The sequence below is a fragment of the Crocodylus porosus genome, unplaced genomic scaffold (genome assembly GCF_001723895.1).
Source record: "Crocodylus porosus isolate Cpor-Errol unplaced genomic scaffold, CroPor_comp1, whole genome shotgun sequence".
Lineage (NCBI taxonomy): Eukaryota > Metazoa > Chordata > Crocodylia > Crocodylidae > Crocodylus > Crocodylus porosus.
Window position 1 is genome coordinate 111718657 of NW_017728931.1, and position 13947 is coordinate 111732603.

At 40.6% G+C, this 13947-nt stretch overlaps 1 protein-coding gene across 1 annotated transcript in view; it reads left to right on the forward strand.

The window, feature by feature from the left end:
- BRD1 (bromodomain containing 1) overlaps positions 1–13947 on the forward strand; it is an 85237-nt gene that overhangs the window by 60917 nt on the left and 10373 nt on the right. The window contains exons 8-9 of the mRNA XM_019543960.1: positions 4487–4622; positions 8133–8280. Coding sequence (XP_019399505.1) covers positions 4487–4622; positions 8133–8280 — 284 coding nt within the window. The remainder of the gene's footprint in view (positions 1–4486; positions 4623–8132; positions 8281–13947) is intronic.

Sequence of the window (13947 nt, forward strand, 5' to 3'; positions counted from 1 at the left end):
TCGGTTCAGCAGGATTTTTTTTTTTTTTTTTTTTTTTTTTTTTTAATTCCACCTGAAAATGAGCCTTTTCAAGATAAGGTTTAGCGCAAGGGCAGGAAGAAAAAACTAAATTTTCCCATAATGAAAAAAAAATTGCAGCCTACTCTGAATAGTTCTTTCACTGATGCAGGTACATTTTGGAAGCTGTAGTGTTGAATGGAAAATGCCACCTTGAATTATGACTTTTGCCATTGCAAAGAGAGTGCTGAGCACACACAGCAGATATTTTGGAGATTATGCAGGTCTATAATATGTATAGTAAGATGAGGCTAAAATGATTCCCAAAGATTTGCCTGTAGTAGCTGTTCACGGGATTCTAGCTAGCTCCCTGTTCATGAGATAGGGAGCTGCTTCAGTGGCTTGTCCAACAGTTCTGATTACAGAATTTTATTTTATTTTTTCAAGTTGGCATTTTACTAGATTGTGCACGCTCTCGTGCTCACTTCCTGTCTCTTTCAAGAAGAGATAATATTTTATTATCCAGTTACAAATTTAGTTTGACTGATACTAAATTTTCAACTAGGTAAACTGTGAGATCGTTCTGTTAACAAGATTTTTGATGTCTTTTCATTTTTTTAAAGATGCCTGTTTTTTTAATTTGTCATTTAGTATTGAATGGTAAGGGAAATCAGCTCAGTCAACATGGCCTATTATTCTGTGTTGTTCCCAACCCTCTCACCCCCATACTTCCATAAACAAGGTCAGTTAGATTGAGAGTCTGGGGACTTAAACTGTCCATATTTCTTAGAAAAAGTAGGTTATTTCATTGCATTCTATCATGAATATTTAGCAGGGTTACTGTGAACAGATTTTGAAGAAGAAATTAGTTTTATTCCCTTTTTACAGAAGAGTGAAGAGAAGTAGATAGAGTCTTCCTAATGAGTGCTCTTGGAATTTCCACAGTTTCCTTTTGTTATTCTCAGATGTTATTTTATAACTAAACTCCAGATGCATTTTGAATCCTGTCCCAGGTTGGGCCTCTGTCTGCTACATGCTGCAGCCTTAATGACATTTGCTATAGGTGCAGTGCCTACTGTCTTGCCTTCAGTCAGGAATTAAAGGTTCAAGATAAAATGATAAAGTGATTTTAAAATAAAACATAAAGATTGTAGTAGGACTTGGGTTTCTTTTATTCTTGGTTGTTGGTAAAGCATGGGCCTGTCTGCTAGACCATGTCTTTGCCGTTTGTGTTGATGAAGTAGGTGATGATACCTACTCTGAGTTTCCTTGTCCTGGGAAGATGCTGTAAATAAGAACATACAACTCCAGCCATAGATGAAACAGATGTCTCGTGGGTCAAATGTTTTATTTAAGACGCATTGCATGGTAGCTTGTTACACTCCTTTAACCTTACAAGAGTGTTTAAGCAAGCTTGCAATTACCAATCTTCAAATGGTCTCAGACCCCAATCTGCTAAAACAACTTTAGAAACAGTTCTGTCCTCTTAAAACATACTTGATTTCAGCATCATCTAAATCTGAGTTAATCTGTCGAAGCACCTGTACTGTCTGGCTGAGAATAAACATGATAAAGGAAGGTTATTGTTTGGTAATGAACTTACTGCTAACAACTTCAAGATGTTGATTGTTCTCCTATTAGATATAGAGAGAATGGTATTTTGTGATTGGGTCAGATCTAGTGGAGAATTGCAGAAGACTACATTAGAAACTTCTGAATGTGAACAATCCTAGAAAAATTAAAAAAAAAAAAATTCTTTCTAGACTTACTTATTTTGCACAATCTATCTTTAAAACGTATAGAAAGAAAACCACAAAGATACTTTCGCAACTTCAGCTAAGTACCTGCTTTTTCTTTTAAAAAAATAAATTAATAATACTTGCAAAGTGTTCAAGAGTAGTACTGAAAAGAGCTCACATGAGACCCCATATCATAGTTTAGTATAAAATTCAGTAGGTCACTAGGGGAACAAGACGTAATTCATAATCTCCTTTGTGCTGATTTAAGACAAGATTGTCCAGTTTCTAAGCAGCTAAGGGACAAACACGTTGCAGGTTGTATCATGGGAGTGGCGGGGGGTCACCAACTGTGGGCTGCACTAGAGTGAGCCACAGGAGCTCTGGCCATACATTATGCAGATACCCGCTTCCTTCCTCATGGGCATTTCCACCCTATCACTGCACCTGCACCATGTGCCTGCTCCCCCACTGCTGTACCATGTGCTTATGCAGGCTCTTCCCTGCACCACTGCATGCCTACACTGCCCTAGGCACTCTCTCAGCTTGGGCCATGGTCCAAGATGGTCCTTTTTAAATGGTTTTTATGTGCTCAATAAAGCTACAGGTAACTCAGCATGTTAGAAAATTAGGGTTGGAAGGGACCTCAGGAGGTCATCTAGTCCAGCCCCTTGCTTAAAGCAGGACCATCCGCAACTGTATCATCTCAGCAAAGGCTTTGTCTAGCTGGATCTTAAAAACCTCCAAGGATGGAGATTCTTTCAGCCTCTTTGGGTAACCTGTTCCAGTGTTTCACTACCCTCCTAGTGAGAGTTTTTCCTAATATCTAACCTATACTTCTCTTGCTGAAACTTGTGACCATTGGTCTTTGTTCTGTCATCTGTCACCACTGAAAACAGTCTAACTTCATCCTCGTTGGAGAACTGTCCTTCAGGTAGTTGAAAGCTGCTATTAAATCTGTCCTCAGTCTTCTCTTCTCTAGACGAAATAAGCCCAGTACCCTCAGCTTCTCCCCAGAAGTCATGTGCCCCATCCTCCTAACCATTTTCATTGCCCACCACTAGACTCCCTCCAACTTGTCCACATCCTTTCTGTAGTGAGGGGCCCAAAACTGAACACGGTATTCCAGATGTGGCTTTACCAGTGCCAAGTAGGGGGGAAGAATCACTTCCCTCAACCTGCTGCCAACACTCTTTCTAATGCAACCCAGTATGCTGTTAGCCTTCTTTGCAACAAGACCATGTGTGGGCTCAGTGTTCATTTTATTGTCCACTGTAACCCCCAGGTCCTTTTCTGCAGGGCCGCTGCTTAGCCAGCCTGTACCACTTCATGGGATTGTTCCGTCTTAAGTGTAGGACTTTTCACTTTTCCTTATCAAACATCAGTCAGTATTTTCACTCTTGTACATTCTATAGACGTTCTTTCTTGTGCTTGCTGCTGTATGATTTTGTCATTCATATTGCTAGGGGTTTTTTTGTTTACATGCAAAAAAATTATCAAATTAGGAAACTAAATATGACGTGGGACTTACCTTTGGAAAGGACACTCCTGGTTTGCTTTATATAGTGGATACAACATCTTTTTTCAGTGTTAAAAGTGCATGCAGAAGTCATTTTGTAATTTAGTAAAAACCTAAAGATCATCATCTTGTGTATGTCAACAAAAAAAAAGGGTTTCTCACAAGTCCTACTTCAGGTTAAAATTATATAATAATATAAATACCCAACGCCTGGAGCACCCAACTGTGAGCTAGTTCCTTTATATAAAGTTGTCCTATTTCTGTTGGCACTCCTCTTGTGTCTGCCTGAGTTGGGTTTAGTTTAAAGAAATGAAGTTTTAAAAATCTTTCTTCTTCACAGGAGTCCTTCCAGAAGTCCACACCTTAATCGAATAAAGAAATGGTCTTTAAACATAGACAAATGAAGATTCTTAACAAGAAATATGTACAGTGTGAATAAGCAGATGAAGGCAAGGTTTTTGTAGTGGCCCAGTTGTAAAATTCTCAGATTGGTGGCTTGAACACTCTAAATGTTAATTGCTGCTTTTTCATTTCTGCATCTCTGAAACAAAGCACACAAGGTGTGAAGGCAGGCAGAAAAAAGACACGGCAGGGAATAATTTGAGTTAGTCTTAAATAAGTTGAGTTAGTCTTAAATAAGTCTTCATTCTCATTGCATGAGATTATTCTGAACTAGGTTTTAGTGTCTAATACATTGACTGAAATCAGTAGAAGTCTCCAGCAGGTATTGGTTTAGGGCCCTTGGAGAATCACTACCTCTCATTACATTGGGCATTAAAAAAGCTATTTCCAGTATACCTTGTGATTTGCAGAGTCTGTAATATATTACAATTTACTTACATAAATGAGCTATTGACTTTTATAAGCCTGCAAGCTTTGACTAGGTTCTGTCTATGCACTCAAGATTAAGTATCCAACATAATATTAAAAGTATTATGTATGGGGAATATTTTTGAAGTGCCATTAGGCATTTTCTCTCATGTAATCTTCATTTTACTCCTTTTATCTGAAAGTTACTTCCTGTTTCTTAACAACTGGACTACATACATTTTGCCAAATTTTTAAATATAAATTACTATATTGAAATTCAAGGGATTTTTTTCTTTTTTGCATCTCAAAGCTACTCAACAGGTGCAGAACAGTAATTATGTAAATGAATTTATTGAATTCATGTCATTATAGAAACACAGTAAAATTTACTATTTCGTTAATGTATATTTCTGTTATATTACAGGTCTATCCAACGGTTTTGGAGATGGAAGTAGAGAGAGAGAGTTAGATGATGCTCCAGGAAGAAAAGTTGAACCTCGTCGCCGCTGTGCATCAGAATCTAGTATATCATCTAGTAACAGCCTTTTATGTAATTCAAGGTAAAAATACGGATTTTTGAGTTAAAATAAAATTTATCTTGAATTGGAGCAACAAATATATGTTGCGTTTAAAAAATAAATGTCAAAGTTAAAATGTTCCTCTTTAGGTTGAGGTGAATGTGGCTGTTCATGTCCCTTGGGACTCACTATTTTGCGGGGGTTGTACTTAGGAAACTGCCACTGTCTCAACTGATTTATATTTGAGTTACTTTTATAACTGTAGGCTAGAATCTTTCTGTAATGAATTTGCAGTGAGTTCACGCCATTCCACAAAATACATCAGGCCATGACCATAATAACTAACAAGTTCTGGAGATGTTTACTCTCATATATAGGTACTTCTTGTTGGAGTCTTTTATTAGAGATTACTAAATTAGAATAAACAAATGGCAGGCATTTGGGCAGTACTACCACTTGTGGACTTTTGTCTTAGAACAAGGGTAGGGTGGGTGCACATTTGATTCCAGTTAACTGCTTGTTCAGAATTTTCCAAATTTGTTCACAGTAGGACTGATTACCCACAAATACAATTCAATATGTTGGGGAGACTCAACGCCTGAGAGATATGTACAGGCATTCAAGTAAGTGCAGGAGAAAGGGGATCTTCCTGGTAGGAATTGATCTAATTTTCTTGTACAATAATTTCTTTGAATGTCTGTGTGCTTTTTTTGTGCTGAGAGGGGGTCTTCTCCGAGCCCCAAAGTAATACCTGTCTGGCCATAGTTGCTATGGTAGACAAGTATTTTTGTTGCTATAGCCCTGTAAGTTAAACTACTTATTTTTATGCTATTTTAGTGTAGCATAAAAATAATGTTGTATTGAATCCTTTGATGTGTAATATTTTGAGGAAGCAATTCAGAATAATTTTCACTCAGATCTTTTGAATCTTAAAAATGAGAATGCAAGTGGACAAAATTATTGATGAGAAACCTTTTCTATTTTCCTATACAGGAAATTCACAAAGGGACTTGGGCTCCCTAAGATCTGGAATTAAGTTGGGGTGGGCAATTATTTTGACTGGAGTCTCTCCCCTTGCAAAGGAAATACATCTTTTGGGAGGGGGGAGTGGGGTTTGCTTGTATATTGTGTGTGGTTGAGGGGTGTGTAGATCTTGGGGGATTTTGGTATGTGTGGGTGTGTGGGGATGGTGCAGGTGGGGTGTATTGGTGAGATGTATGGTAGATGTGTGGGAATTGGATGTGTGTGAGGATATGATGGGGGTGGGATATGAGAGCGTGTGGGTGCATGTGGAGTGGGTGTGTGTATGTGGAGTGGGAGATGTGGAATTTATGGCAAGTGTGGGATGTGTACGTGGATATGGTGGGGGTGGGCGGGTGTGCGTGGGTATGGTGGAGGTGAGTATGGTGTGCGTGTCTTAGGGGCTTCCTCCCCCTCCCCCCCCCAACACCTTCCCTGTCTGCTCTTTGTGACATGGCTGAGCCCAGTCCCTCTGCAAGCTGGGGGGAAGGGGATCCTGGCTCCCAGCATGCTGCAAAGGATGTTAAAGCAGCTGCTGCTGGCAAGCTGCCGGAGAAACCCCTGTGAGAGGATGGGGGCACAGGGAGCCAAGCCTGGCTTTGCCCCACACCTGCCTGGCGGAGCTGCATCTGAGCTTGTACTGGCTCCTGCTGCCGCTTCATGCCGCATACTTGCCTGGCAGGGCTGCACGAAGTACATGGTGGTTCCTGCTGCTGCTCCTGCCCCACCTTCCTGTCCTGTGCCTGCCTAGCAGGTTTGCACTGGCTCCTGCTGCTGTTCCCACCACACCTGCCTATCCCGTGAGCACCTGGGCTCCTTCATGCCCCCCCTCCACCCACATGCTCTGCTGCCCAGCCATGCACGAGCAGGACCAAAGTGAGCTTCAGGCAGAGCCCACCACATTCTTCTCAAGGCTGCAGCTTCTCCCTCCCTCCCTGCTGCCTGAAGCACTGCATCAGGGACAGAAGGAGGAGCTGCTGGAGCCAGGGGGAGTCCAGCAGTTCCTTGGGCAGCAGCAGTAGCAGCTGTGCCCGGAAGCTGTGCCTGTTGGACGGTGCTGGCGCCCTCTGGTGGGGTAGGCTGGGAGCACAGCAGGTGCTGTCCCATGCAAGAGCAGGCAGGACTTGGCTTCATGCTGAGCACAGCAGGGCAAGTGCCTGCAGGGTTGGATACAGTTAACTTGTGGGTACTTTCCTGTGGGCCAGAACCAAACAGCTAGCAAGCCGGATCCAGCCCACAGGCCATATTTTCCCCATCCGTGAGTTAGGTTCTGTCCTGCTTGCTGACTTCTGGCCCTGGGACTCTTGCATCCCTTTCCTTATAGCATGTCAGCTTCAACAAGAGAGATAAAGATTGCCCTTAGACTAGGCTATCTTCTAGCCTGGCAGTTAGAGTTGTGTCCCAGGAGGTAAAAGATGGGAGCTGGAGAGAAGGATGGCCTTAATCTCACATCTTCTTCTTCCTGGGTTATTGCTCTGAGTGAGCATTCTTACTGTTAAGCTGCCACGTAGAAAGTGAAGAGCATCTTTGTGTTTCTGAATAAAAATAGCCAAACACTAAAATCAGTGTTTTCTGTGTGTTAGGTGCAGTCTTACCTGACCTGCCAGATCAGGCTCTTTCAGGGATTAGTTGTAGGGACATCTGGTTTTTAAATCCCAGACAACCCTCGGTGCCTAGAAGTGGTGGTGACTATGGATGTGTGCAGCAGCTGAACTTTAGCTTTTAGTAAAAGGAGTGGGAAGGAGTGTATTTTGAGGGAAGGCAGGGGTGGGAGGAGGAGCAGATGGTATTTCTGTTTGTTTTTCACCAGAAAACCTAAACTTTGGATTTTAGGTGCCTCTCGGTTAGATATGGTTTCCATGAATTATTCTTAATAAATGTTTTTTATGGGTCTCACCAGAAATTCCTGTCTACAGAAGATAGGTTAATATAGAGTAGAAATATAGAGTAGAAATAATGGAAAAGAAAATTCTGTTTTCTTTTAGCGCAGGACTGTCCAACTGGTGGCCCATGAATGGTTAAATTGCATCCCCTGTCCCCTTACCCCACTGCTGCTTCTGCCATTGCTCTTTCTGAAACAGAAGTCTTCCCTTTTCTATCCGAACCCAGGAGTGGTGCACCACAGCATGGTGCAGGAAGCAAGAGAATGAAGCCTGGGCCATGCAGGCACATGGTGGAGACAGAAGATGCCTATGTGGGCATAGGCAGCAGTGGGAGTGTGGGGAGTAGCCATGCTGTGTGGCATCCAGGGGGCCCACGGCATGTCCTGGTGCAACCTGTGTGGTGTATATTCCTTTTTCCTTTCCCCAACACAGCTGCAGCCCAGAGGGCATTTGGGCCCTAGCCACAAATAAGTGGGACAGGCCTGTGTTAGCTTATAAGTACAAGTTGAGTCAGTTTGTAGTTTTCTGTGAAATGTATTTAAATTAAAAACTTGACTTTTAAGCAGCTTCTTAAATTCCTGTTCACTATTTTGATGGGGAGCACTCTAGCTTTAGTGTTAATAATATTTTAATATTAAAATCTCTACAGTTTTAGTTTGCCAAAGTGTGGTAAAGGTAAACCAGCACTTATACGAAGACACACCTTGGAAGACCGAAGTGAATTGATATCGTGCATTGAAAACGGGAACTACGCAAAAGCAGCAAGGATTGCAGCTGGTAATTACAGTGCATATACTATCAAAATATAATTTAAATTTTTAATTTTGCCAGCTGGTGCAAATCCATATTAATAGATCTTGTGCTCAGTCCACATATGATTTCCCTATTGAAATCGATGGGAGCATTTCTTAGGTGGGGATATAAAAATTTAGTCCTTTCAACTAATTTTGCTTTTGAAATGGTCATCAGTAGTAATTTAAATTCTGAATAAGGAATGACAAATAAGTTGTATCTTTGTAGTAAATAAGGTAATTTGGTCTAGAATATCCATTGCAACTTTGCTGGCTGGCATTTTAAGTGTCAATGTGTAAATGAAGAGTTCTGTTTCTTTTGGTAGGCTTATTCTTACATAAACTTGTATTGTAAAAGCCAGATAAATAAGGATGAGTGGACAGAATTTTGACAAAAGAAATGGAGCATTACTTAGAGCTTCTGATTATTTGACTGGAATGCTTGAAGCAGAATGGTATTTCGTGGTGGTTGTAATTCCATAGTCTGGGTTCAGAGTTCTACAGAATAAAATAATAGATTGCTAAATCCAGATTTGGAGATAGTTATTTAAAAAAAAAAAAACACCCACCCCATTGTCAGCTTGCCTGTCATCCCTTGTTTCCATCTCTGCTTTTAGGTTTCTTTTCACAAGCTTTTAGATTTTTTTTTCACAAGTCTCCTTGCCTTGTTCTGCCTCATCTCAGCTCCTGTCCTGATGCTAGATTGGCTTTCATCTGTAATCCTCTCCCTTGCTTCTTGTTTCAGTCTCTTTGCCTAATCAACCCCAGCTCTCCTTTACATTCCACTACCGTGTAAGATCTGCTTGCTTTCTCCAACTGGTTGTTTGTCTCGGTCTCCTCCTCCAGGAAGTTTCAGTCACAGTGTCCTTCATAGTCCTAGCAGACTGCTCTTTCTTTTCCTTATCCCGTGACCTTGAATTGAATGGCTTCCTTTCCCATGCTGGTTTAGTGTCAATAGGCAAGTCATTACCAGCAATGGAGACAGAGGCTTGTTTTTTGATTTAGTGTCTGTTAAAGTTTCTATTAAGTGTGTGCCCCCATGATGACTGTTTCCCCAGAAGCAAACAATGTGGCTAAATTTCAAGAGATTTTAACAAGGATAGGAAGCAAAGTCACAGTACTGCTCCATTGCTAGCTAGCATCAAGCAAAACCAAGGAAGTGATTCTGCCTCTTTACTCAGCATTGGTGAGACTGCAGATGGAGGTCTGGGTGCTGCACTTCAGCAAGGACATGGAAAAGCTTGAGAGAGTCCAGAGAAGAGCCACCCATATTATCAGAGACTTGCAAGGCAAGCCATATGAGGAAAAGCTGAGGGACTTGGGTCTCTTCAGCCTAAAAAAGACAAGGCTGAGAGGGGACTTGGTAGCAGCTTACTGCTTTATAGGGGGAATACATCAAGTGCTCAGAGAAAAACTGTTCACCCAGGCACCTTTGGGGAAAACCAGGAATAATGGCCCCAAGCTCCTGGAAGACCATTTCAGGGTTAACACTAGGAAAAACTTCTTCATAGTTAAGAGTGTCCAGACTGAAATAAGCTCCCTCTAGAGGTGGTGCAATCACCTACCCTGGAAATCTTCAAGAGGAGACTGGACAGTCACCTTGCTGAGGTCACCTGACCCCAGTTTTCTTTCCTGCCTGGTGCAGGGTGGGGGCTAGACCCAATGCTCTTGCGAGGTCCCTTCCAGGCTTACAATATATGAATCTATCTATGATAAATTTCACTTGCCTCTCTGAGGTATCTTAAACTTTTCAAAGGGGAGGGGACAGCTGTAGCTTGACCTGTGTCCTGGTGAGTAAAGGGGTCAGGGAGAACTCTGATTTTTCCATGATAAAAAACTCGAAATCAAATGCCAAAATTTATAGGTATTTAGAATTTATTTTATTATAGTGATTGAGGTACTGGTAGGCTTCCAAATTGCTTTAAAATTATAAATATATCAATAAAACTATTCAACATATAGATATATCTACATATAGATATATCTGTATAGAGACAGATGGATAGATCTATATCTATCTCTATAGATAGATATATTAGTAACATTTCATTTTAATCATGAAAAAGTGCAGGTTGGGGGGGTGTTAATTAGTGAATTTGTAGTTTTTAAACAGTGAAAGCAGAAACCTTGGTCATACAGGCCACGGGGTCTTTCAGAAATTTTAGAAACATCAGAAGTAGAGTTTGAATGCTTCAGTACTAAGCTATACATGTATTTTCAGTTCGTTAAATTTTTCATGACTGTTTTCATTAAAATTGTCTGATCATCTTTTAGATTTTTCTAGCCAGGTAGTGAAATGTCCCATGACTGCATTTCTCTTTGTTTTGGAGGTAATTACTGACCATGGATATTTGTATAGCAACCCCATCACCAAGGTCCTTAAGTGCCTATTAAAAGGAATCTTTCCTGTTGGTCACATGTCTGAGAGAAGCCTTGCCACAAGACAGAGGGAATAAAAACCACCCAGTCTGCTTTAAACCATCATTTCGTTTTATTTTACATTTTATTTTACATTTTACTTTGTACCTGAGAGAAGTAGAAGGTTTTCTTAAACAGTTTTCCTAAACACTTAATTTTTAAGTGCTCCTTAGAAAAGATACTGTTCTGTTCTTTCCATAGATTGATTAGGCTTAGTTTTGTAAAACTTTGCCCAATTTTGGCTATGCATAGACATAACCACTTTAAAGGAGCAAGAGGTTTCAGCATGGGATTTTGTATCGGCTATTAGATGCAACTCTTACATCTTCGTGTTCTGGTAGTTGTGCAGCAAATCTAAATTGTTGTAATTTAATCCTGAATAAAACAGTTAAAGTAGCAACAGTTTTGCTACATTTTGTATTGCTGTAGGAGCATGAAGTTGTAATTGTTGCATTATAACAACTTATATTAATATCAGCTGATACCAGTGCTATTGTTGCATCTTTCTATATTGTAAGTATATGAACATATATTTGATCCTAAATACTTTCACTATCTTGTTCCTTTTACAGAATAATCAAGTTTTAGAGATTCTTATCTAGAGAAATTAGTTTCCATCATGTGGAAACAATTATTCTGTTTTAGATTTTTCCCAAATTATTTGCTTAAATTGACACATTTTTAAAACACTTTTCTATTGTCTTCTCTCCTTAACCAAGGTCTTTAAAGGCAAGGCTTGGTATTACCATATCCTTAATCTGTGTCTGTTGTGCTTAAAGTATATTATGACTGTAATGAATATATGTCTGCAAACTTTTTGTGTTTTCCCCTAAAAACTGAATAAAAAGTAGTGTGAAAAAGGAAATGGGTTTAGATTTTGTCCCAGGACTGAACAGCTCAATACTAAACAGTAGAACCAGGACACGTATCAGTTTTACCCTATTGTCTTAATATAGCCTTATTAATTTAAATACATGAACCAGAGCCATTGGAGAGACTTTAAAACTCCTGAAAAAAAATAGCAGTGATTATTTTTTCTGATTCCATATAACTAATAAATCCTATTTAATGAATCCTAGGTTCCTTTAGCTTTAAAGCATCTCCTTTTGGCATCTTGACAATGATGCAGTAGTAATTAAGGCTCCTGACAGACATTAATATGATTGCGTAATGGCATACCAGAAGGCATGAGTTTTGGGATTGGTTATAAAATTCTTCCCACATAATTCCTCACAATAGCTAGATTGCTGGGGCATGCAGGTAAGGATCAGGAGTTCCCCAGTCTCCAACTGTCTGCACTGTGACATCATCTGCAAGTGCGGGACTCTTACAGATGATTACACAGCTGACAGGCTCACCCCGGCATGGGGACAGTTAAAGCCTTACACTGCAGGACAGGTCCTGGAGAGTCCAGGATTACCTGCTGCCTGATTTTTGCCATTGAACAGGATGTTGCTTTGTCTTGGATCCTGAGGGTGCCCCCTGCCCAATATCAACTATCAGGTGATCTTTGGCATCAGAACAGGGTGGAGCCCTGGGTCTAGCACCAATGTAACATGTTCAGCTTAAAACTGGATACAATCCATCATCTATGTGGCTGGCTTGCATTTTATCCTGCACTTCCCTGAACGCATAGCATGTTCCAATTTATCAGGAGATTGACAATTAGTGTAGTTAAGTTTCTGTGTAAATAGTGTGATTTTCTTTGGAAACACTAAGTGCGTATACTTCTAAAAACAAATGTAATGGATTTAAATGCCTGTTTTTAAAATTTTCCCAAAAGTATTACAGAAAATTTGCCACTTTTCTGATGCTGAAATTATAAATCATTATATAATTACTCATTGCCAAAACCTGCCTGGAAATTTTATTATTCAGAAAATACTGTAAAATCCAGAAGGACTGTATATTTTCTTGATCTTGGGCGGGAGAAACATTGTGCTTTCAGTATAGAAGCATCACCTTTTTTCAAATAGGAAAGAAAGCTTCTATCAATGGTGGTCCTAAACAGCTAAAAATAGGTCACTTCAGTCTTACAAGTCTTTTGGCTTTAATGCTGGAGATTCCCCTCTTCACAATATGTATCAGAACCATGTAGCTGCTAAGAGTCGTCATTCCCCTCTGGTTTCCGTCAGTCCCATTCCACTCTCTTATAGAAGAAATTAGATTGACAGTATTTTACAGGAGTTGCTTCTCCCATCACTCTTTGATCTATAAGTCTCCTTCATCCCTATAGACATTCATGATCTTCATATTCTTGGTAGTCTCTGACTTTCTCATGCCCTTCAGTCTCTTTCCCTTTCTTTCCACTAAAGTGGGGGACAGGGAAGCAGGAGGGGAGCTAAGGAAGCAAATGGAGGTGGTAACTTTCAGCCTGTTTTCATTGTGCTGCCTCTTGAGGAGGAAGATGTTTTACAGTAGTTCTTAACAACATCACTACAGGATGCAGGAAAGTAGAGACATTTGCCATAGGAGAAAATGCAAGGACTTAAAGAGATTGATGGAGGAAGAGAAATTCTAATTAAAATTCAGATGACAGGCTAAGAAAAGCAGAGAGGACCTGTTCTCTAGTCTCCTCTTGCATGTAAAATGTCTTAAGTTATCAAATGTCAGCCAAGCTTCTCTTTTGGAAAGTACCCAAAGTATGAAGATGTGACTATGGAAACAATAAACCCCTTAACTTGTGTCACGCAAAGCAAAGGTTTGGCAGAAGATTTCAGAAGTAACTAATAATTTGGGTGCCTTAAACTCTATGGGAGCTGTTTTCATCAGAAGTATTACAATGTGTTGATCATTAGGCCTGTGTGAAGCAGCTAGTAGTCGCTTCAGTTTCAGATTCGGCCGATATAGGGGACAGTGATTCGAATCACTGTCCTGAGTTGATTTGGCCAAATCTGATTTGGAGATTCAGACATGACCAAATTGGCCAATTCTCCAAATCAAATAGGTCCCATCCCTGTCCGCTGTCCCAGCCCCATCAATGACTGCCCCACCCAGCCCCAGAGTCTTGGCTCTTTAAAAAAAAAAAAATTAAAAAGAAAAAAAAGCCCTGCACTCACCATTTCCTGCCAGGTGGGAAGTGATCCCCATTGCCCCATGGGGGGGGGGAGAGGGGGGCTCTGCCATGAGCCCCCAAAAGTCCCAATGGCCACTGCAGCATCTGGTGAGTGTGGGGCTTCTTTTTTTTTTTTTAAGAGCCAGGTTCTGGGGCAGGGCAGCCATTGACATAGCTGGGGGAGCAGGCAGGGGTTGCGG